At 38.5% G+C, this 24,977-nt stretch overlaps 1 protein-coding gene across 1 annotated transcript in view; it reads right to left on the bottom strand.

Moving 5' to 3' along the window:
• PPIL2 (peptidylprolyl isomerase like 2) overlaps positions 1–24,977 on the bottom strand; it is a 76,231-nt gene that overhangs the window by 22,352 nt on the left and 28,902 nt on the right. Inside the window, exons 9-14 of the mRNA XM_062590263.1 lie at positions 24,021–24,096; positions 22,763–22,923; positions 21,134–21,209; positions 19,820–19,926; positions 6,998–7,087; positions 4,990–5,023 (exon numbers count right to left, since the gene is read on the bottom strand). Coding sequence (XP_062446247.1) covers positions 4,990–5,023; positions 6,998–7,087; positions 19,820–19,926; positions 21,134–21,209; positions 22,763–22,923; positions 24,021–24,096 — 544 coding nt within the window. The remainder of the gene's footprint in view (positions 1–4,989; positions 5,024–6,997; positions 7,088–19,819; positions 19,927–21,133; positions 21,210–22,762; positions 22,924–24,020; positions 24,097–24,977) is intronic.

Raw genomic sequence — 24,977 nt, 5'->3', positions numbered from 1 at the left:
AGTCTCTCCGCAGTCCCTTTGCTATTGAGAGTTCAGAGGAGAGAAGAAAGTGCTTTCCTTTGCTAGTTGCCAACCAAAACGCAATTCCCATCTACTGGTGGTAGTGCGCCTTGGACTTTTGCAGCTATTATAACACCACCTTTGTGCCCGCTGGGATTCACAAAGGGACAGAGGCGCACACGGGCCAATTCATAAAAGCTTCCAATAGGTTGCAGGTGAGAGTACCTGAAATATTCCCGCACTGCTTTAAAAATGTCATGTCCTATGAATAGTTCTCCTTCTTTTGTACAGAGGGTTTATGATATTAAACCTATTTTTCCTCCATGCAAATTTTCTTCTATTGTTTGGAACACTGAAAACGCAGAGCGGACGTTCCTTTTGCACTAGCATGAGCTAGACAGAATTACTCACAATATTCAACCACTGAGTTGTTATGAACAGCAGGAAAAAAAATACATCATAAATGTAAAATTCATTTTCAAATAATTAATCATTACAAAGAATGACCGTGACTCAGCTGATTGCTCTGAATACTGCCTCTATGGGTGGTTATTTTGTTAAAGAAAAGAAATAAGCTCCAGCAGCACAATAAAATCTCTCCCAATGTTCTTCTGAAATATTAAGTTCAAGGCTGTAGAAAATTAGTTTGGGTCTCTAAAGAAGTATCAGCCTGGTATTGTATACCTAAGTGCTCTGCAATGCAGGTCTGCCAGTTATGTTAAGCTACTGAGAACTTTACTCGTCAGTCTTTTCCTAGTGTGGTATCTTAACTTCAGGATGCCATAACACTAACTTCTACCCTCCTCCCATCCCAAGGTCAACTCTTGAGTGCCAGAAATCACTGGCTTTCACATGCTTTACTAGGCTACAGTTCCACTAATGACAGTCAGACAGAGACTCAGCGGGGACACAAATGCATAACCAGCTTGGCATTTTACATTTGTGACATGAGTCCAGAACAAAAGCACATTTATCCCTGCAAGCTGAGCACATAGTTGCAGTCTATATATGTATGACATGTAACCTTCAGTCATGTTGCACTGAACGTGCCCAAACCCGCCCAGAAGCCGAGCAGCCCTGAGCTTATCTAGTAATGGAGTGGGTGATCATCGAAGCATTTGGGTGGTGCAACCATAAACCTGACACCTGCTGCTGAACAGGGGATGAATGTCAGATGACACAAACCAAATGGTGGGAAGATTTCTGAACAAGTCTATTCTGGCTCCTGAGTTGATGAACAGGGATAAGTAAATAGATATAACAAAATAAAAATATACACAGGCTTAATGTGCCATCCACATATCAGTTTGGAGAAGGCATTTAAAGCCCCTCCAAACCTCAAAGCCAGTGAATTTCAGTTAAAGCGGAAGGTCCTTTGTGGAAAGGGAAACAAAAGAGGTTTGTTCTGTCTTAAGTTTTCCTATAAAAGGCGAATAGAAACAATTCTGGCCATTTAAAATATACAAATTTACAGGGTAACCTCCAACTAGTCTTTCCTACTACCAATGGAAATATCTGGAAAGGCGGCAGGGAAAAAGCCCCATCCTATTCATATAATTCTCAAATATTACAGAAGTCAAATTATTTACTCCCCAAAATAAGCCTCTAAAGACCATTAAACCTCTATGGTCTTTTCCACTTTAGACAATGCAACTGTTTTCCTGGAAACCGTGAGTAAAAGATGTATCAAAACTCCTTCCAGCTACCAGAAGACATCCAAAAGTGAATTCATACCGCAAATAACATGCAAGACCTGTGTGAAAGAAGTATAAAATACTGAAATCCAGCGCTTTACTCTAAAGCTCGCACTAATTCTGATGACCACACTAACAATATACAAACTACTTTCAGCTATTCCCTAGAAATGGGCCCAAAGCTTTACAGCCCTGGAGGCTGGAGGAGCATCCCTTCCACTGGTGCCTGGCAGTACTTTTCCTCGAGCCACACTGCTGCGGAGAGAGCAGGGAGCCAGACAGGCCTCGGGTTTCACCACTGTTTTGATAGCACATGCTCGGGGGATACGTAAATAATCTACCCACATAATTGAGATCTCCATGTTCAACTTAGTATCAATAGATATTTTGACAATTTGCTTTTAGAAATCTCTCTGACTATTTAAAACCATTTATGACCCTACCTAAGGCTTAGTTCATATCACTGGTGAACTGTGAAGGTCCACAATGCACATACATAATATGGGAAATATTTCAGTTTATTTAATCAGAATCAGCAGAACAATTCCAGAATGCTCTTGAACGTCACTTGCAACCAACTAGTGGTTCCACTGCTAAATCCACGATGAACACGTCCTTTCTTGTGCAGTAGACATGCTTGAACATAAACAGACTTAAATATTCACATTATTTAAGCCACCCAACCCTAAACAATTCATTAATTTGTACAGGGGAACAGAGAGTTTCAGGGAACAGCATTCACTCCCCCCTTTCTTCTGCCAGTTTTATAGTTTATTAAGACAGGTTTCCTACTGATCTAAAGCTACTGTGTGCCTGACATCTCAAATTAAAGGACAAGACAGAAAACATTTTAGTTGTCTTTATGCCTAAAATTAAACCATCCTTTTTTGAGCTTGAAATCTTTCAACATTCATAAAGTTATCAGACAACAGCCTGTCACTGTCTCCTGCTAAAATCTAAGTCTGTTTTCCTTCCTACATATCCAGGACAAAGCAATTGCAGAAACCACACGTTTAGTTTCCCTCTATAACATGAAAAGAGCTTCCCCTGGAATGCTGAAATATGACTTCAGAAGCATTTCCAATTCTTCCATCCACGACACTATCCATCTTCAGTCATTCCCTCCCTCCAACATACTCCTCTAATATTAAAAACTGCATCTGTCTTCCAAATTTCCTTGACAATACTGTGACCACATGAATTGTGGATCAAGATTGCACCCATTAATTTTTCCACCTGTTGTTAAAGGAGAGGTAGGAATGTTTCCGAGTCTCCATCCCAATGCTCCTTTTCAGCACAAGATAAAACGTTCGGCAAAGTTGATCAGAAAGTTTCAAAACTTACATTTTGAAAGGCTATACTTGCACTTTACTGTCGGGAAAGGGTTTAAAGAGTTGTAGTTATTTGCTCATTAACTGTTAATCAGAGATGCTTTGTAAAACCAAACACCACAACTGAAGACAATGCAATTAGATAAGAGCACAAAATACCAGCTAAATCAGGCAGGCAAACACATTAGTTTGTGAAGTAGTGCCAACCTCACACTCAAGTGTGCAAAATCTATCATATAACTGGGAACAAAACCTGACAGTCTATTTGCATTTTGTCAGCTAAGCTGCTTCATTTAAATAAATATTAAATACACAGAAGAAATCTAGTAGCTCAACAGGTTGTGCAGTTGCATTTTATTTAGTATTCTGATTAAGTAAGGATATTTAAAATTCAGCCCTGTTCCAAACCCCAAACCCATTCAGTTGCAAAGATGATGGCTCTATTACCTGGACTCTGCCATAACCACAAACAGCCTAAAAATCTGCAACACCTGTCATACCTATTTGAGCGTAAACTGACCAGTTCATTAGAACTTTAATAGCCTCTACAGATGTTTGCGTGACACCTAGTCTGCAGTATATGCATATTTAACTAAGATGACAAAGAGGAAAATGAGATGGAAAAAACCTAGACATCATTAGACTTCTTCTTTTAAAATAACAGAATACGCATAAATACTTTTCTTCTATGCATTTTACTTCCTACTTGCTTTGGCCCTGAAGCTAGGTCTTGACCTTCAATGTAGTTGCGCTGCTGGTCAGTGATAGGTCTTTCCTCTGCCAACTATTAATTGTGCTGTCTTTTAATAGTTTTACCATTTGCACAAATAGAGACAAGAATGACACCAACGAGTTCATTTTCATTCCCTAGCAAGGTCTGAACTTCAGCCTACAAGGGTGAGAGGTTTCTGAGTCAACCCATTAAGTATCTCTAGTCTCCTGACACCTCTTTAATTTCTCATTTTAAAAGACGTTCCTAATTATGTCTTTGGGATTTGAATCAGTATTTTCCTTCTAAAAAACATTTACTTTGACAGTCCAAGCAGATAGAGTAACATCTCTTGTCAATGGGCAAAACAGAAATTTTAACCAGCTTCACTCAACAGTCGCATACTTCAGCAACTGCATTCAGCACATACATTGCATGCACTAACGTATGCAGTAGAAAAAAAGACATTGGGCAGCTCACAGTGATATTACTTAAAAAATAAAGAACGTTTAAGTATTTAGCAATTACAACGGCATCTGTTTTGGATGACCTGCAAGCACACACACAAGAATACAGTGCTTTTGCATATGTGATGCATGATGAATCAGAAGAAAAATGCATGGGCCATCACAGGATGGTGGACATGGGAGCAGGCAATGCCCTGAGCACCCTTCAGGGCACACAAGGAGTAGCTGTTATGTCTCTCAACCTTTTCTAGTACTGGTGTAATACAGATCACTAAGATAGAACAAGCAGAAGAAATTAGTGGCACTGATCTCTAAAAGTTAGAAAAAGAGAAGCTTAGGCCTTTCAAGGCAGCCAGCTGGAAGAAGAGATGGTATCTAGCCATCCACTAATTCAGGGGCAGGTCTCTAATTTTCAGATTTAATGTTCAAAATCAGCTTTGCATGACTCTTCCTTCCTTTGTTCTTCACCCTGGAAAAGGCTGTCTACAAAACCATTATAATTTTTATTTACTTATTTTCTGGGATAAAAAGCAAGCAAAGTTCCAACAAGAATTGTACACGGAAGACTGCCCAAGTTTTAGACTAAGAATATAAGGGATGGAATTTTAAGCATAGTTCAAAATGCCATAAAAGTATAGTTACAAAACTGGACCTCTGCTTTAAAGCAGAAATGCTTAATAAAGACTACAGGTCATCAGTAAATTTTATTCTACAAGGTGGCTTGAAAGAAAAGTAACAACACAGTGCATGAAACAAAAACAGCTTGCTTAATTTAAATACAATCTTACCTGTTCCTGTTCCAGTTGGATCACCTCCTTGGATCTGCAGAATTAAAATAAAAAATCATTACCTTACATATATCTGTAGGAAAGGTATTAAATATAAGCCATAAAAATCAATTCTGCTCAATTTTCTTCCTTCTGTATTTTGTCACGTTGACAAGTTAGCAACAAGGAAACAATTACTACTCATTTGGACCTTCTTTTATCAATTGGCTGTCATCTCCTACATGACTCATCCAAGAGCAGAATGACAATTTCATGAAAATAATAGGTCTCTTGTGGGTAAACGGGGAATATAAACAGTCTCAAATGGGTTAACCAGATCATCCTTTCTGTTACATGCTGGGTCCTAGCTTGCTTGATGATGCATTGGTTTTGAAGCCTGAAAAGGGTTTATATTTTGCCACCAATCCTCCAGATAATGGGAAAGTAGGAAATAGGATATGAAATATTTTCTGTATTTGAGTTTATATTTCTCAGCATCATCCTTATTACCTGCACTAGCAAAAATTCCTATGTGGAAGTGATCTTTCAGCAACAAAAATCAATCATTGTATATGTATGCAGGACCTACAGAAACAATACTGTAATATTATTAGAAGGAGCATGACATGACCAGCTTTACAGAGGTAGCACACAAGCACAATTTTAATTGTGAGTTTAACTACCAACTGAAATGCACAGTGCTGTCAAAAGAAGAAAGCTTTTTTTAGGATGACAGGATGGAATGTAACATTCAATGATGTCCCCTGAAAGACATGCACTGCCTCCAGGATCAAGTTGTTAATTATTTTGAAAAGAAGTTACAGAACAGCCACAACATCCCAAGCTGCCGGAACAGTACCTATGTAAACAAAGGTTATCTTTCCAGGCCTTCTAATAGGCTGCAATAGCAATAAGATGCATCAAGAACTCATCTCCTAATAACATCTGACATTTGTTTATACAAAGCTAAAAATGCATTAGAAAAGCCATTTACTAGGTATGCTGAGTAACCAAATTTAAATTTCAGTTCCAAGAATTAAATCTCCCAGTATAAAACATGTTTCTTCAGACTATCAAAATGAGTTAGTAAATGCAGCTCCCCTAGAAAGGCTCTAAACTGTTGCTGAAGGATTAAAGCTTGATGTCTTCAAAAAAGCTTGGTATCTTTATAAAAACTGATGTGTGCTCACAAAATCTGATTAGACAAAGTCTAATGACTTAAGTTCACATAGCATTGAGCACTCCATCCAAATTCAGCCAGTTGTGCACGGTGCTTATGGTATAACTACTCTCACACTCAAAGTTGAACCGATGCTTAAAATGACCAGTAAGTCTGAATCCAAACTGTTCACCGCTGTAGAATGGGCTTTGCTCATATGAGAGCATCTTTTGCTCCTTTCTACCAGCTGTGCTTAAAACTGTACATAAACCAGTGGGTAAAAGCTGTGTAAGGACCACAGCTACATACTGAAAGTTTAGGTCTTTGACTACCAAAGTCAGCTTCCAGGTTCACTACATGCTTTTTAACCCCTTCACAAACAAAGCCTGGGCATTTAGTCCTGGATCACTTTCAGGAAAGGATGATCTGATAGCATCCAACTACCACAACCCGAAACAGAAATTTGGCTGTTTTCTAAAACCAGATTTCATCTGAATGCTCACAGTATCACTTATCCAAATTAGCATTCCTCCTTCTCTCTCTTTCTGTTCATTAGCCACCTACACACAGCTTTGGGGAGATAACAAGAATCTTGCTAAAGCAACTACTCCCAAAAGCTTAGTCTGAATGCCAGTGAAAGCACTGCTAAATGCAGTGATGCTCCAAGGGCTAGTAGTAGTCAGAGACAGTTGTTAGTAAGCCCTGTAAAGTACAAAGTTAGTAAGTAAGGACAATTCTGCTTCTGTTGGTATATTTTTACTATACATCTACTGCAAACTTTCATGCATGGAAGGAACGCTTAATTAACCTATATAAACATGTCGAGGACTTCAATTATTGCTCATTACACAGGATTTGTTAATTACTTACCACAAAATTACGAATGGATCTGTGAAAAATTGTCCCATCGTAATAGTTTTTCTTGCACAGTTTGATAAAGTTTTCACATGTTCGTGGTGTCTGAAAAAGAAAGAAATTTTACGTAAGCAATACCTTTAGACAACCAAACTGGTCATTAAATCACTTACAAGAATCACTTTTCATGTGTGCATCTTACATAGAAACAATCATGTATGACCTCTGAAGAAGAATAAGTCTTCATCTACAAAAAAAATTTAAAGTATACTGGAGAGATGCACGCTGTGTTAAATAAATCAAACCTAGACCTCCCAGTTAGCACAAAGTAGTACTGAACTCTTTCTGAAAAATGTGATTTTTGCAAGAACTCCCAGTAGATATAATGAACACGAAAGTAAAAAAGCTCAGAAACTTTCAAGTAACAGTCCCAGTAGTGCATCTTAATCCTGTTCCAAAAGAGGACTTCTAGCACCCCAAAAAAGTTATTTCTCAGAGTAAGAAAGAACCTGACTTCTTTGCTCAGCTATTCCAAAGTGAAGACATTGAAGCCAAGTAGGAAAGAAGCATTTGGTCTTCTTCAGCACTTGGAACTAAAAATGAGACTGACCCACAAGTCCTCATTTTGAAAGTTGGTTCATTCGGGGGGGGGGGGAAGGGAAGTGGAGGAGATGGAAAGACAACTTGTTTTCAAAAATCTTAAAAAAACAGAGACTCATTATACTGCCCATTTCTCTCTTGCTTTTACAGTGTTTAAATTAAACCCATTTATTTGAAATGAGCCACAGCATTCAAACATTAGCTCTCAGAACCTTTGCTGTCTATCTCAATCATCCTGTACAGATTCTCCTTCCTGCAACACTTAAATATCTTTGTATATAAAATGCAAGTACAAAACACATGTACAGAAACAGCATGGTTTCTATATTTGGGCATGTTTTATATCCCCACTGTGGATTGTGTGCATAAATATGATCCAATCTTGCAAATGAATTCATCTAACTAATCCGAGTTGTTACAGGCCTTAACAATGTCCTTATTGTGGTACGTGCCTGCAAATAAAGCCTCAGCATGAGTCGCAGGGTCTGTGAATTAACACACACAGGACTTTGAGCCTCCTTCTCAAAGATCCTGATTCATTCTGCACCGACATGACTTCATGCTTGGTCTGTACCACTAGTCTGAAATCTGCAGAAAGACACAACGCGCCTGAGCGATTCAACCTGCAGTGGCTCAGAATCACTAAAATAAAGCCCATGGATCTATTTTAAAAATAAAGCAAGTCCAGTTACGATCATTTGAGGATGAAAGAATCTCCACCCTTTTAAAAGTATATCCATTCAAGTATTCATCCTCAACAATCCAAAACTTCAAATTTATGCTGTATGTCCTTATCAGAAACACATTATTTACACTGAAATTTCCCTTAATTATCCAAATGCTTCGTATCATTGCTGCACTGGAAATAATTCCTTTGGTTCTCTCTTAAATCACTTCACACAGATAAAGGACAAAGTTATCAGCTACCATTACTAGAAGAATAAACTAGTTCTAATGCAGTCTTACACTAACTCTAATCTCAGATTTGCTATGTAATTTATTACTGGGTAAAAATGGTAATGGTGTTTGGTACAGTGATGCTTAGGAATGTACTTTTGTAACGTCCCTAAGGCAACTTGTAAGTAAACATATGCCACGAAAATTACTTAAAGCAATAGAAGGTTTTTCCAATGGTTTCAGTGCTTACAGCATTGAAAATTCTTCTTTGAACTGTGCATAAATATATATATATATGCTTGAAAATGATCTTTTATATATTAAATAACACTTCAAGTAAAATTGAAGCTCTGAAAAACAATTTGTGGAGAGTATGCTTCCCTTATAAGACAATATCATAAGTCTTGATCCTAATGTAGTACTATTAATTACCACTCATGAAAAATGTCAGTAAGGATAAAAGTAAGTTTAAAAAATTTCTTTATGAATCAGAAATGGAATTGGCAGCTTTTTGCCTAAGGCTCTTTATCTCATGAGAACCAAATGCTCTTTGGAGACAGAGACACAGTTAATAAGTTCTCTGGGGGGAATACAGCAACCTGTAATTAATTTTTTAAGAAAAATGAAATCAGGCGAAAGACTGAGTCCCTCAGGAATACATAGCAAACTGTTTTAAACTTGCACAACATTGATAACCATACACAGATTTCCTACTGCTTTTAAAAACACGATTTGTAAAATATACATCAAAAAAACTGGCTCCAGTAATGTATTTTTTTTATGCAAGTCCTATCTGGGTCCTTCTCTCAAAACAGATTTCTAGTTGTTACATCTTTTCCCAAAAATCAGCTTTCCTATGCAACTGTTGAAATACAATGTCATATACATGCAATTACTATTTTATTGCAAGGTTTTCTCTTTAAATAATTACCACCAAATTGGTTCCCATGGTCACTTCATGTATCATACAGATACATTTGGTAGGTAAACAGCTCTTTGCAACATTACCATTGCCTTTTATGATGCCTTTTAATAGACACACAAATAACAAGGTTTGCATTCAATCAGTAATAAACCCCAGTTTCCATCAGGTAGTTGATCTAGACTATCTGGCTCAAATTATCTGATTTAAATCAGAACAGTTGATGTTCTTGCCAAATCTTGTACTGCCAAGCATATTTCAGAGGCTTTTTTTAGGCAGCATCCTGTCAAAAGCAAGGGAAGAGACTTGAGGTTGGAGGGGAAGGTGTAGCTCCTCAGGAACCAAGTTACTTCTGTATTGACTATAAACACAGCTGGTCTTTGAAGTCTTTGTTCCAACTACAAAGACTGATGACAAATACATATAAACAAAAATGTCTTTGTTATTTGAGTGTAAGATCTGTTGGAAGACCTGGGACTAGCCACCTTGGAATGCAAATCATTCTGCTTCTTCAGCAAGGTCCATCCCATCACGGCATCATCCTGTTCCCTAGGATGGAAGCAACGGTCCAGGCACATGGAAAGGTGGTGAGCGCAGCAAGCAAAGCTGAGTTCTTACTGGCTCATTACCCATCACAGACTCCGGATTTTCATTCTACCTCTGGCTGTTCTCATCTGGAACTGCCAGCAGCAGCAACAGTTAACTTCTCTCTCTCTTCTTTCTTTGCATTAAGCAGGAAATGACTTAAGTTACTTTAATTTGCCAACAATGATTTTGACATATATTCAAGAAAGTCAAGGTAAAAATGCTGCTTCATTCTGTAATCCTACATTTGAAAGTCAGCAACAGAAAGGTTATGTTTTAAGTCTACCGCAATGGTTTCTCACAAGGACACAATGATACTCCCAAGAAGTCAAAATTATGGAAAGCTTTTCTCCCCAAGGAGTGCGGTCTTTAAGGGCAGCCGTGAGAAATCCTCCTTTATGCAGAAATGAACATGGTGCCTCTGTACAACGTCCTTCACCTTAGAGACACTTCTGCTCAAGTGACAAACGGTAAGAAAGACACCTCTCAGTTATACTAAAATGAGTCTCCTGTCCCCACTTTGCTCCCCATTTATTTTGTAGATGCCAATATGACAGACAATTGTCGTTCAACTGTCAAAAATTCACACCCAAAACAAGCAATAAACTTATATTAAGTCTTTCAAAACAGGAATCCAGAAGAGTACTTATCCTAGAAGACGACCCAAATACTTTGCTTGGCTCATAGACATAAATATTTAATGCGGAAACAGCCCAATGGTTTTCTACTTTTGTTTAAGCCTCCATTTAGCTAGAACACTTAGTCGGTACCATGACACACACATCAGTGCTCTACCAGTTACTAGGCCTGGACAAATATCAGGATTTTAAAAAAGACTGCTCTAAAGAATGAATATGCAAACACAGTAGGGACAAGAAGCTGACTGTGAAATCATGTATACTGGGAAAACACTGACAAAGGAATATAAAGTTAAAAAAAATAAAGCCAAATAACAAAAAAAGACATTACTATAAAGTTCTAGAAAACATGCAGTTTTTGTTTTGTTTCACTTTTAAGTATCAACTGGGCTGATATTGTTTTCCTTCTTCCCCAAAAGGGTGGTACCATACCTTGCGAAATTCATCTCTCTTACTGCATGCTAAGACTTCAGGGGAAAGATCAAATAAGCCAGGTTACTATCTCCTTTCTCATCAGTTAAAATGAGTTATTATAATTTTAAAAGTTAGTTTAATTCAGCCTGTGTACTGGACAGCTGCAAAACCAACCAGAGGTAGACAAGAACCGCGTGGCCCTCTTGTTGCCAAGGTGCAGCGGATGGGAGAAGAGCAGAGCTTCGGCGTTGTTGCTATGACTGCAGGGAAGAAGGCTTTGCCATGTGAAGAGCTAATCATTTCAAAATGCTCCATCCCTTGAGGATCTGCATGAACCTTAAAGAGAAATTTCACGCCAAACATCCAGAAGCTGTCATTTGCACATCTGTATAATTTTTTTGTGCTAATTCTACCTCTTCATTTCTTTTTGTCTTGCTGAATTGGTCTAACCGTAGTTACACTAAACTGCAGAGCTTTGATATATGCCCATTCACTCTATGTTTCAAAGCTGAAATAATCTGTAATAATGAGAAGCTGGCTCCTCATGAATTAAAATTACATTCTCTATACTAGTCTTCATCTTATTACACAAATGCCAGAATCCTGCTACTAAGAGACATGAACCAGTGATGGAAATTTCTAAGGCTTCAGACTAAGCCTGCAACTTTTTTTAATGCAGAGCTCTTAAAATGCAAAGCAGATTTTGTTTTGCTTTAGTAATTTACTTTTTCTCTCCCCCCCTCAAAAAAGGAGCATTTTCACTTGTGCAATTATTCATTCTAACAACTGTTCCATAGCATGAACTATATAAAGGTGATTTGGTAAGGCTTAAGCTCAGTTCTGCCCATCCCTTCTGATCACCAATCCTTATAGCCCACCTGTGCAGCAGGAAAGCAGCTCAGCTTTACTCAGGGCTTAGTGAGAGGCACTGTTGTTACGGCTGTGTAACAGCAGGTTCAGAAATTGCCATCCAGCAGGTAAAGTGTCTGTTCCCTTCCCTAAGCCATAGAAAGGAACTGCCCAGAAATATTTTCAGTACATTTCAAAGCAAAACATTGCACTGGAAGGCAACCTAAACTCCCTATTTCACTTTGCACCAAACGGACCAGGAGCACACTCCATTTCTGTCTTAGAGCAAAAGGACAAGAAGATCCGCACTCCTACGGAGCCCGCTGCAAAAGCACTGCTGGGTTTCACCAAGGGAAGCCCACGTGGTTTCCTGCAGCACAGCCGTGTATTCTGGCTCACTTCCCCTGCCAGCTCCCGTGCTCCGGCAACGGCTGCCCCGCGCTCCGAAGGGTCGATCCGGTGACAGGTTGCTTTGGAAACGCTAACAGCTGCTTACTGTGGCTCGATTCAGAACGGACAGCGCATGTGAATGACGCCAATCTCACCAGTCTGATGACACAGCGTGCAGACACCTTCAGGCCAACCTGTGATCCACGATTCGAGGAGCGCCGTGCCAGTGAGACCAAAGCATCGGGGCACTGGAGGTAAAACACTTTGCTAGACTCTTCCTGATACTAGAAAAGAATCAGAAGCAAACTATGCCTCCATGAACAGGCTGCTGACTCAATAGCAAACATTTGCTTTTTTTGCTACCTCAAAATTTGCTCAAAACAAACAGCAGAATTACTTCATTCTCATTACACCAAAAACTGCTGTAATTTAATTAGCTGTTTAGCAAAGACTCCAGGAGATAGCTGAACTTTAAAACTTTCAACGGCATTTTATCCAGAGTGCTGACACTCATGAAAATGATGCAGCCACTAAAGACTTCCTCAAAGACTAAGTATGATGCTAAGGTTAGATGAGATGCCAATTAAAAACAGACACCACAGTCATCTTTTTCACTTTTTAGTGAGTACAGGGACAATCGATCAATTTAGATGAGCCTGATTCCAGTTAAACAGGGCATTCAATCCACTCACCAAATCTGTGAGCTTTCGCTGCTGGCTCTCCAGAGGTAGAGCGGTCATTCCCAGCTGCAGTCAGGACTTTCCTTCTAACTTTTATTTATTACAATACTAAAAGGAAAATACCACCCACAAGTATAAGCACCAAGGACAGACAAGGGTGAACAGCTTGTCAGACAGCCCTGCGCAAGGCCAGATGCTGATAAGGACAAGGCCAACAAATCTCATGTAGCACCATCAGGTACAGTTTAAGAGACACAGTTTGAACTGCTTGAGCAAGCTTCAACAGCTGTAAAGCACGGGCCCAGAGGCCATTGCCCAGCTTTAAGTCAGCCCAACCACTGGCACACAAAGTCCGCCTTCCCAAGAGATGCCATCATAACAACTCTGGACTCAGAGCGCGAAGCCCTGGTGGCTGCCAGCCTGCCAGGGTCACCAGGCGCTCGTCAGAGGAGCCAAGGTGCAGATGGGAGATGGAGAGCTGCAGTCGGGTAACTCCGAACCGCCTGTGTTACCCTCTGGCCTGGCATCGCTGAGCCGCAGACAGCTGTACAGCATACCTGTCTCATCCAAAGTCAAAAAACAAGAGACACAAGCTGGTAGTGATCAATTCCCTCCCCTGGATCCAGCTTGTTGGGGTGCCAAGGAGGAGGAAAGGTCCAAATGCACCAGATGCCTTCCCAACTGCCCAAAGGCTGCCAGGAAAGTCTGGTGCAGAGGTCCCCAAGACGATGGGATGGTCAAGGGAAGAAGTGGACAAGTAAGACTGCCAAGGGCCAGGTACCACGGGGATGGGACACGCCTCTTCCTCACTGCTGATCTTTACCTGCTTGTCCTGCGTGGTGTTTTGACAGCAGCCAGGTGAATCATTTCCTACTAATATCTTAAAACTATCCTCTTATCTCACGAATGGAAGCTACATCCAAAAACGTTTTAAATATTAGCTCCTACTTGCTTCGAAGCAACCAAGAAATGACCTGTTAAGCAGCAGAGGCTGTGAGCAGCTCTTCTAGTGCTGACCACAGCTGACCACAACAGAGGGCAATAGACCTGTCTGCCACTGTAGCATGTTCAGGAAAAACAAAAAAACAAAACAAAAAAACCCCACCACCCACTAGTAAATGAATATATCCTCTCTAACAAACATTTTGCCTGACTGTTCTCCTATTGGGAAGTTGAACAGTTTTTGGCTGGTTTTTTAACTATTAGTTTCCGTTGACAAGAGTGCTAAAAGATGAAAACTTAACAACTGTATCTGCAATGAAATATTTTGATGAAAAACATCTGGAATAAACCACTTACAACTGAGACTGATAACTAACCCCCCTAAAACCATACTTCTGACTGAACAAGACACTGGTATAACATCAGTCAGATATTTGCCAAATGCAGCGCTTTGATGAAGCAAACAGCAAGTGAGCAGAAAGTACATCAAAATCAGAAAAAAAATGAGGGATTTTGGAAGACTGGGAAACACTGGCATACATGGAGCCAAAGGATTTTTTTTAAAAAAAGAAAAACAACTTGCTTCTTTCCCCCTGGAAATGGAGCAGTAGTTTACAGGCTTCCAATATTTGGAGCAGTCCCTCACACAACAGGACAGATGATTTCAAAGAACAGGGGCTGGATTACACCTTTATAGATCACAAGCATATTTAATAGGTCAGAGGGCCTCAGAAGATCAAAACATCAGTGTTTGTAGAATAATGGCTTCTTCAGATAGTTATGCCAAGACATCACCATTAGGCACAGCTTGCCAGATCCTAAAACCTCAAAAGACATTTGTGGAGTGCTGGATAGAGCTCTGCAATCCATCTCACATTCTTCTTTGTTATGCCAATTTGCCCTTAAACCTTAAAGTACTAAATCCAAGAGAAACAAGAATTTACAAAAACTGCTGAACCAGTTACAGATTTGTATTCAGTTACAGCTATCAGCATGTTTTGAGCCACCAGATCATTATTCCATAGTGACCACTTCTATAAGGAGAACTTAGAAAAGAAAAATGGAACATAACACTAAAATCTGTTAATCACTTTGGCAGGGACTTCTGGAGCGCTATGTTTTTTTTATGTATTTCCAAAGCACAGCAACAAAGTACAAGCACTAAGAAAATAAATAAGAAAGCCCCAAATCAACCAAGAAGCATAAGCAGGTATTTTTTTCCCTCCTTTACAGGTGCAGAGATTAGGAGTCTGATACTCTGTCTATTCTTAGGCAGGGCTTCTGATTTGAACACACAGCTTAGGTTAATTGGGTAGCTACACTCCAACAATCAGGCATCTATGATGTGTGCTGCTGCCTGGGAATTCAAAATGATGCCCGTGTTTATTATGCACAGTGAAGCGAAAAATGGGATGTTTCTAGTTAAAAACAACAATACCCCTCCCCTCAAAAAACAAACCACATATCCAAGTGATACAGCCCTGTAATGCAGCAAGTCAATGGCAAAGGCCCAGGACTCAGGGACTCCTGGGTCCTGCTTCTCTACTCAGTCCATTACACCATGCTACTTTTCTACTCACACATCCAAATCAATCCGAGATGTTTCACAGCATAAAGCCTCCATCTGCACTTAGCAGGTTATCATCTACGATGTCTAATTGCATCAATATAGTCAGTAATACAGCAGAATCCCCTCAGATGATATAAACAGTCATTCCCAGCAGCATCCTGGTTAAAATAGCTCAAGACTAGGAAGATCATAGAAATAAAATACAAAAATACAAGCGATATTCATTTGCTTTTATCAGTTATTTCTTCATAACTTATTTGTTTGGCAATACATAAGATCAGAACCGAAAGAGTAACACTTGTTGGATGTTGTTAAATCATCTGTACTTGCCAGAATGACTTCTGGCAAGCAGAATTTTTGTAAATTTGTTTCCAATTAGTATATACAACAACTGTTGCTTATGCCCAGCTGAACAGAGCTTCCAGGAAAATGTCCCTAACAAATGGCCATCTGATTGTGTCCTCATTAGGAGGAACACAGTGTATCTGAATGAGAAGACTAGGAGGAAAAGTAGCAGCAAAGAAAAGTCATAGTCACACCACTACAGTGCAAAGAGAAAAAGACAAAAGCAATGTACTTTTGCTCACTTGAGGCACAAAATCAAAAGTTTTGTGTGAGGGAAATCCAGCCTATCTTCCAAAGCCTTTCTATTGCCTCTTCTCAGATCAATGTCTTATACCATGCGATGCCTTTCTGGAACCTAACTGATGTTTTCTGGTACTCTGAACAAGCGATTTCAAACACAAAAAATGCTTGGATTCCTGGCCTATTTCATGCCCTCTTTCTGTACCCTGTCACAAAGTAATTGATGACTTCAATCACACTGCAATACTGATTTCCTTCCCTGGATCAATACACAACACTTCTTGATTAGGTTTTTGGTGCTAGGAAAAATCTCAACTCTATCAGTCTTTAGACTGGTACCTTAAATACAGTGCTCATACTAGTGTATGAGGATCCCTAGACTTAATTTTAAATGAAAATAAGCACTATATTTCCACACATACATATAGACTGAACTTCAGATAATCCACACTATTGAACAGCTCACAAAAAAACATGGGAAAGAGAGAACTGAGGACAGGGAACTGTGAAGGGAAAGGAAAGAAGAACCCAAGGGGCTGGGGGGGGGGGGGGGATGGGTAAAAAACAATATTGGGTACATAACTTCACCAGACAGATAGACAGTTTGAGCAGAGCTGCAAGAATATCTCAGTTGTTTAAACAGACAGGCCTGAAAATACAGCTGAGGACTGCATGGTAGATAAACTTCTACTCTCTATTTCAGCAGGATGACTTCACCTCAAAATATGTATTGAAATCTATCCCATAAAATTATTTTAAAAAATAATTTGACCATTGCAAGTCCTACCTCTGGACACAAGTATTCATTTCTCATACTTATATAGCAACTTCATCCCCAAACTTCAAGCATTTCACAATCACATCTATGCAATACAGTGCAAATACAACCACTGTTAGGATGGCTTCCATAATAACCCAAGGACAGGATATCACTCAGCAATTAAAAAAAAAAAAAAAAAAAAAAAAAGAAGATAGAAAAAAGTTTGTGGTCAGGGCAAGGCAACAACCAATTAGAGAGTGCTGTCTTTAAAAAAGCCTGAATTTACTATTTCTACAGATCTACTGCAGCTGTTCCATATATGTATGTGTGACCTATATATACATTATGTGTTTGTAAAAAAAAAAAAAATTTTGTTCTGTCTACACTGAGCTACTTTATGTAACTAACTACAGCGTGATTCAGGAAAAAACAAAGATGTACAAGTTCCTTATATAGTAAAGAGAGAAAAACAACCAACACCAGGAAGGACTGATGTAACAGACCTAGAATGGTGATCTAAAGTGGATGTTGTGAAAAACTTAAAGCAGCACGCTTCCTACCTATTCTAAAGATATACCTTTTTTCCCTCTGCAGTGCCAAATGTCTGTGTAAGTCATGTAGACTCAAGTGGCACAAAGAAATGAAAGAAATGGATGGCCAGAGGCCAGCATTCAGGCAGATTTGGCTGTGCAAAACAGCGCGAATTTCCAGTGTGCACAGGAGGAAGCAGTACGTGAAAGGGAAATGAACAGGGACTCATCCGGAAGAAAAAAAAAAAAAAAAAAAAAAAAACATAAGGGATATCATTCAGGAAGTTTAAAAAAGGTAGATGAGGCTGGGTCTGCAGGACCGAGTGATACTGGTCCAACCCGTGGCCGTGGCCCCAGACACCCTGCTGGCTAAAGCGGCTGCAGCCGGCCCGCCTCTGCCAGCACCAGCTCCAGAACATAAGGCAAAACACATGAGTCAAAGCAATCTGCTCCTTCGGCTGCTTCCCCCAAATATTGTCGTACTAACATCCTCTGCTTTCTGCCTTAATCCATAGTGCTACTATTTAAGAGAACGGAAAACACCTGCACGGATGACAGAGACCTACAGAATCACCAGTATGATATGCTGCTGGGGAGATCCTCATGTGGTTTCCACAGATTAGGCTGGGATGTTTGTGTGTATCTTGCTCCTTACTCACATGACAGAAAGGAGAAGGTAGAGCTGGCAGACCTGTCCTGTCTGCTCATTTTTCTTTTTCCCAGCCATGCAAACGGCTGGGCAAAAATAGATGGATTCTCCCAATTCAGCTCTCAATTCCACAGCAGGTACCTGGATGTCCCAGTTCCTGTACTCCTATAGTTCTATGAGGGTCACAACAGGTGGAAATTTTACCATTTAAGCCCCTATTCATATCCTTTAACTTTCCAAAACATCTACATTCAGGCTTGCAATTTCCCAAGCTTAAAAACTCAGCACACAGTGGAAGATCGTTTGTTTTTAAACACTGAAAATGCTCCCTTTTTTCCTCCCCTTTTATAAATGTGATTGTACAAACAAGTAAGCAAGCACACCAGCAAGCACTGATGTCAAACTTCAGCATGGAGAATTTGTAATTTGGGGATCTGAACTGCTGGCTGCTCTGATTTTCACTGAGGTTCAGTGGCACTACCCGATAAAAGAAATACTGGCAACAAAGTCTAGTTGATATGAGACATGTGAGATCATTACAAGATTCAAGTTCTTTTCCTGGTTCTGCCAGTAACCTGCTGTATAATCTTGGGTTAGTCTCCCTTCTCTGCGCTGTTCCTCCTTTTTTCTGTGTCTTCCTTGCCTAGCCACTGCCTGGGTCACTACAATCCTGATCCTTCAAACTTCTAAACAGGTACTTTGACATGTTTTAAATAGCTCCACTAAAATATATACATTACAATAGGGAGCCCAGTACATGCAGTCCAGCCTGCCCTAATGAACATAGATGCAACATAGCTATTACATGAAATTAATGTGCCTGAGTATGTACTCATCAGGTGGCACAAGATAGTTGTTTCTTTAAAAAGGTAAAAAAAAGCTATTGTGAAATTATCTCCAAATTGCAATTTTAATTGTTACATAAGAACAAGATTCCAAGGGCTAATGGAACAGTCAGATTTGCACATATGTATTACTTCCTATGACTGTTTATCTGATTAAATGTACAATTAACTGAACACACGTCTAACGTCATTCTGAACAGAAACATGACGTGTAACTAAACAAAGTTAAATGTTACCGGTATCTTTGTTTTTACATTTCTTGATTTTGAAGCTCATGCTAACTTTGTTTACTGGTGCAGTTTTTCATGCTTTATAGTAAAACAATAGTCCTCCAGATAAACACAGCCTTTTTATCCAAGAATCACCTAAATGCTTTACTGGTGTGAGAAATAATGAAGGAGAAATCTTATCCTCATTCAAAAAAAAAAAAAAAAAAAAAAAAAAAGCTAAAGCAAGGGTACAGACAAAGCATCAGCGAGAGAGACAAGAATACATCGCTGCTCTATTCAACCTATTTCATTCTTAATGGCAAGAACCTTCATTCAGAACTGAAAGGGAAGCATTTGAAAAACCCCTACTTTACTAAGGTATGCTTCCCCTTAATCCCCTCAAAAAAAGCGAGGTGATCTGCTTGGCTATGGTATTCAGATTTTTTTTTTCTTTCTCATAAACTTCATCACATCTACCATCAAGAGGTAACCTCTGTTCACTTACAAACCCTCTTCTCTAGATGACCGACAGCAAGGGAAGCACATTCAGCCCTGCAACAATTCCAAGGCTCTCAAGATCTCCTATGCTATCTTGCCTGAAAGATAAAACTCCATAGATAAAGAAACACCAAAACCACTGAAAGCCAATTACTTGCCTGTATCTACTATGACTACACACTACTCCTATCCCTGGGTATTTCCTTTGCCTTTTCCTATTCTGTTCATTATCTAGAGAGCCCTTATAAGATTCAGCCTATGTGGCATACAGTACCATGTCACAGTGCAGCTCCAAGTTTAGGTCTCCTTTATTAGTGTGAAGTCGTACATAGCCCTTCTTCTTCACATATTTGTATCTTACAACATCCTCTTCAATAGCAGCTGTCTCAAAACAAAATGCAATAATTAGCTCTCTGGAAGTTTACTCATTTATCTTTAGAAATCATCAGCAAAAAAATGACTAGATTCTACTGTCTGACCTGTTTCCCTGGGGCACTGGGCCTTGGAAATGCACTCTACAATTCACCTACGATAACTTCATATTAACCTTTCCATGCAAAACAATCTGCACTCTAGAAAGGCACCAGCTCCTCTGGAGTCAACAATATCATCCATATTTTAAGTCACGAAAACATTCAGTGTTACATACTATAATTTTCAAGTAATGCCCACCAATCACAGACATTGCTTTGAAATCAAATTGTTTCTTGTCAAACTTGGAAGCCAAGCAGGTAGTAATCAGTCAACCACAAATTGCTGACATATGAGAACCTACCCAGCTCTGAAAACATAGGAAGCTAAGTTACTGGAAACATTACAGGAAAGTCAAACTAGAGGACCAGTGTAGGATGTTTCCACTTCTATTTTGTCAAAACACCCAGTTTAATCAGATATTTTTAACATTCTGAAAGATTCATCTCCAAATCATTGTAATCCACCAAGTAAAGACACTGAATTTCGTAAGCATGCAATTTTACCACTCTGTTCAATCTCTGCCTGTGTGTGTGACATACTCCTACATTTTCAGTGCAAAAAGTCAAACCTCTCTCTTCTGCTGGAAATACTAATTGTCCAGCCATTTAAGTGACAAGAAATTATATACTTTTGTATTTAAGCTGAAAGGAAACGTTCTAGTATTAAAGCATATTTTTGCTTAGAGTTTAACGTTGAAAAGCAGTAAATCAAAAGTCATCCCCACAAAATTTTTGCTGTCATTCTAACCAATACTTGATTAAGTTGAAAAGATGGTAAACATTTTATACATAATTTGAGGGGAGATTATGCTTCATTCCTAACTTACGTAAGCGGATATCCCATTTTGTGGTCTATGAGCATAGCAAATACCTCATTAATTTCAGTTGAAGGTAAATACCTAACATTCAAATCCAAAGCTAATTCATAACTGTTTCATTATTTTCAAAATTAGCTCACCAGAAAGTAAGGATATATCTGCTCAGGGAATACATTGCCAAGGCATCATTACTAACCAATTACCAATGCCTTCCTGCAGCCCACATAAATGTGTGTGCACTAAGGAGTACACTTCAAAACTGGACAGAAATAGCTTGTAGATAGGTAGTTCTAGTACCTGCTTCGTGGGTTGTTTCTGGCACCATTGCAGTGGAGGTGAATGAAGCACTTACTGCTCCAGTGGAATAGTGGGCCTGTTCACAAAGAAAAAAGCAAGAGAAGACATTTCATCTTAGAATTTCTCCATTTTTTTTCTATACTGTTTAAATATTAGAAACACAAATGTCATCTATGTTATCCTTCTGAAGGCAGACTTTCCGCTCTAGTTCCTATAGAAAGAAACAAATGCATGACGCAGTGATATTTCTCCATCTGTTACCAATAACATTTACTCTGATGAATTTCTACTTAAGGCTGCCCAATCAATGAGCTGAAAGCGCTCACAGCTTCCACAATAGTTCAATACATTATTATTCAAAGATTTTATTATCAAAAGATATTTGTATGTCCAGAGGTGGAGATATGAAATGAGTACTGCTGGCAAGACATCTGTAAAAATTTTCCAATGCTGCTGAATGAGTGGATAGAAGATCCAACGAACCATGGCAACGTGGAGGAGAAAAAACAACCAACCTCCTCTCATGCACAGGACTTCTGCATGCACTGGTGCCACCTCTTAGTTTCCAGTGCCTATTCTGAGCTTCACAAGTTTTTTGCAGAAAAGAAACTTGAACAGCACACACAGGTTTTATAGTGAATCACAAAGACCAAATGAACCAGAGACATTTCCAGTGACTCTGGAGCAATTCTTGCAGAGAATACAGGTCTCTAAGTCACAGGTCAATGCTCCAACCACTAGGTCACACTACATCCTATGAGAGTTTACAGTTATATCCGTCTACATTATTAGCTGACAATCTGGCTCTCCAACATATGAAGAGCTCATTATTCTTTCTCATTTTAATTTTTCTCCCTACATCTTTTGTTTTCTTATAATGCTATGGTTCCCTGAAGAAGGAGGATGTGTGATCCTACCCCTATGTCACGTAACTTCATTAATAAATCCATCACAAGGTCCCCTCATAAAAAGCCATGTGCTGCAATGCAATTCATTTTCATGTAAGTGTAATCAAAGCACAAAGACACATATGTTCCAGAATTATTAAAGGAAAGAACACAGTCTTCCCATTTCAAGCAGCCTTTAATGCAGGAAATCAAGATGTAGATGAATTATTTCTCCCGACAGCCACGAACACACAGTAATATGCACCTAGAAGAAGATCCTTTAAAATATTTCACTAAAATTCCTGCATTCCCATGGAAAAAGTGTCAAAGCAGCTGTGATGATTTATATATTTGCCCACACCAGAAATGACTCATTTGCATTGCCCTTACAGTGTGTTCCCTCTGTCAATAACTGCAGGAAACAATGATAAACAAATTCAATGCAAGAGATTACAACCTGAGGGAGAAAAAGGCTCTGCCAACATATACATCATAACTACATCATAAAAAAATCCTCCTTATTGTAATCCATTTCTGAAATGTTTTAGTTTGTTTACAATGATTTAACAAAGAGAAACTCAGTGACATGTACAATGTATTACAAAGGAATCCCAATATGATTCTCATATTCTCATCTATGATAAATTTATGAATTTATGTGCAACAAAAACAAAAGGAAAAACATCTATCACTGTTCTTGAAAAAGTCAATTAGTGCCAAACTATAAATCAAGTCAACTTACTGCATTCAGTTTATCCACTTTTTTCTTTTCAGGAGCCTTCATAGTAGCTGCTAGAATATCATCTCCTTTGAATTCCTTATAAAGTTCCAGTAAAGTCTCTCGGGTCTCTGTATTTGTATTTTTCAAATAGTAAGATGGATCCAATTTTGCTTTTTCTTCCTCTAGATAAAACAAAGTCAAATCATTTGGAGTTAAAAGATAAGTTCTATTTTTTTTTCTCCTTCACCGTATTATGTATCTTGTTGCAAAAAAAAATCTTCCAGATGTTATTTCTACTTTCTTAATAAAATAGTACAGTAAAACTGTTTATTCCTGTAAAAACAGTAACAATTGGCAATACATAATGATAAATTACTGCAAAAATCTACTAAAAATCAAATATATTTTTATAAATTTCAGTTGTTCTGTGTCTTGGTGTTACTATTTGCTGGAAATTAAACATTTAATCTCCGAGTTACTATCCACTGAAAATAAATGTGAATACACAAAGAGAGATGTTTTCCTGTAGAATTCATAGCTTAAAACAAAAAGAGGAACATAATAAGACCCCCCAAAAAACTTGTATAGGATCAGCAATTACATCTCATCAGAAACAGTTCTAAAGGAAATCACAAGGGCTTAGGAAACATTTTTTCCATCAACAGTTTAATATTAGCACATATCACTAAGCATTCAGTTATCAAAGCATTACAAAAAAAAGGATAAAATATGCAGTTATTTTTTGAGGATTAAAATAATTTGGGGAATATTTATAGCATTTTAGGAAGTTTAAATCAATCTTCACCTTGAAAGAATTTTATTGGCATCCAGACAGAAGTACAGCTAACACATGAGAGCGCCTACCACAAAATAGGCAGGTATGAGAAGACGTAGGTTCACCTTTTTTGGTTCTGGTACAAGGCTAATGGACTTTTTGACAAATCATTTTTCATTCCTCTCTAACATCTCTCTCTACCTATTCTACCTATCTACCGATTCTTAACGGGCATACAAGTGTTCTGTTTGTACAGCACCCAACCGAGATAGTCAATCATTTCTCAAAGAATCATTTCTTTGAAAATATATCAACACCTTTTGATGTGAAAGGGACAGTTTCAACAAGTTGTTAATGCTAAAATGTTTTCAAAAATATCTTTCAAAATTACCATTAGACACTGAGGGTTGCCCATTCAGAAAACTCTGCCAATTCATAATGTAGTCTTTGGAATTTACATTTTAGGGTTGGTGTTTTCACAGCCTGCCATCAATTCATCCTTACCTGGATCAATTACTTTTAAGTTGTTCTTAACATGAAAAAAGTTAGAAACGTTGAATTTATCCAAGTTTGTTGGGTCCTAAAAATAATTAAAAAGACAAATATCAGAGAGTCTGGTAAGCACAGGTTTTCATGAAACAAACTAGTTTGAAGGGTAGATGCCAGTATAATAAACCCAAAGAGAGCAGCAAGAGAAAAGGCATAACCATTTTTTTAGACACAGAATAACATTTTTTAAAAAAGGCAATAAAAAGTGGTATTATTAAGTGGTCACTACAGGAATGAGCAATAAAATCCACAGTCCATTAAGTGTGGGTCTTTATCCTATCACTGGGTAACTTTCTGCACAAATTTGACCTTTTGTTAGAGTGGATGAGACAGGGAATGCATACTGGTGACCTAGGTTACACTATCTTATTGTTAAATAGTCCTCAATCCTCCTCCTACAATGATTTCAAGGTTTGTTCTTCAAGCTCCTCTGTATCACAAAAAGGTCAAAACATCCAGGACATCCAACCATTTCTAGAAATTCTATCTTATAGCAATTATCTCAATAAAATGCAATAGTCTTTAAATTCAGGATAAAAATAATGCAACATATTATGCAAAGGACTGTAACACTGATCCAAATAGTATAATCCCGAATAAATTTAATAAAGTTTTTTACGCCACTCCTATCGGTTAAAAAAAAAATACTGACAATTCCATCTCTGCTAAAATAATGGTTAATACAAGCAGAGCTGGTAGCTCCATCACATGTTAAATGATGTAATTATGCCTTTCATTCATCCCTGAAATTGTACGCTTCCAGTGCAGAGTACACTTTCAGTTTTATGGCTGAGACTAAAACCAAAACACATCTATGAAATCAAGTTGCATAAGCCTACACCCTAATGATGACCCACTTGCTTTTTTCTGTCCTTTTTCACATCATCACGTACTCATTCTCTGTTGTTTGCT

The sequence above is a fragment of the Rhea pennata genome, chromosome 17 (assembly GCF_028389875.1).
Source record: "Rhea pennata isolate bPtePen1 chromosome 17, bPtePen1.pri, whole genome shotgun sequence".
NCBI lineage: Eukaryota > Metazoa > Chordata > Aves > Rheiformes > Rheidae > Rhea > Rhea pennata.
Note: the sequence above shows the minus strand (reverse complement) of the source record. Positions and strands in the feature narration are given on the sequence as shown.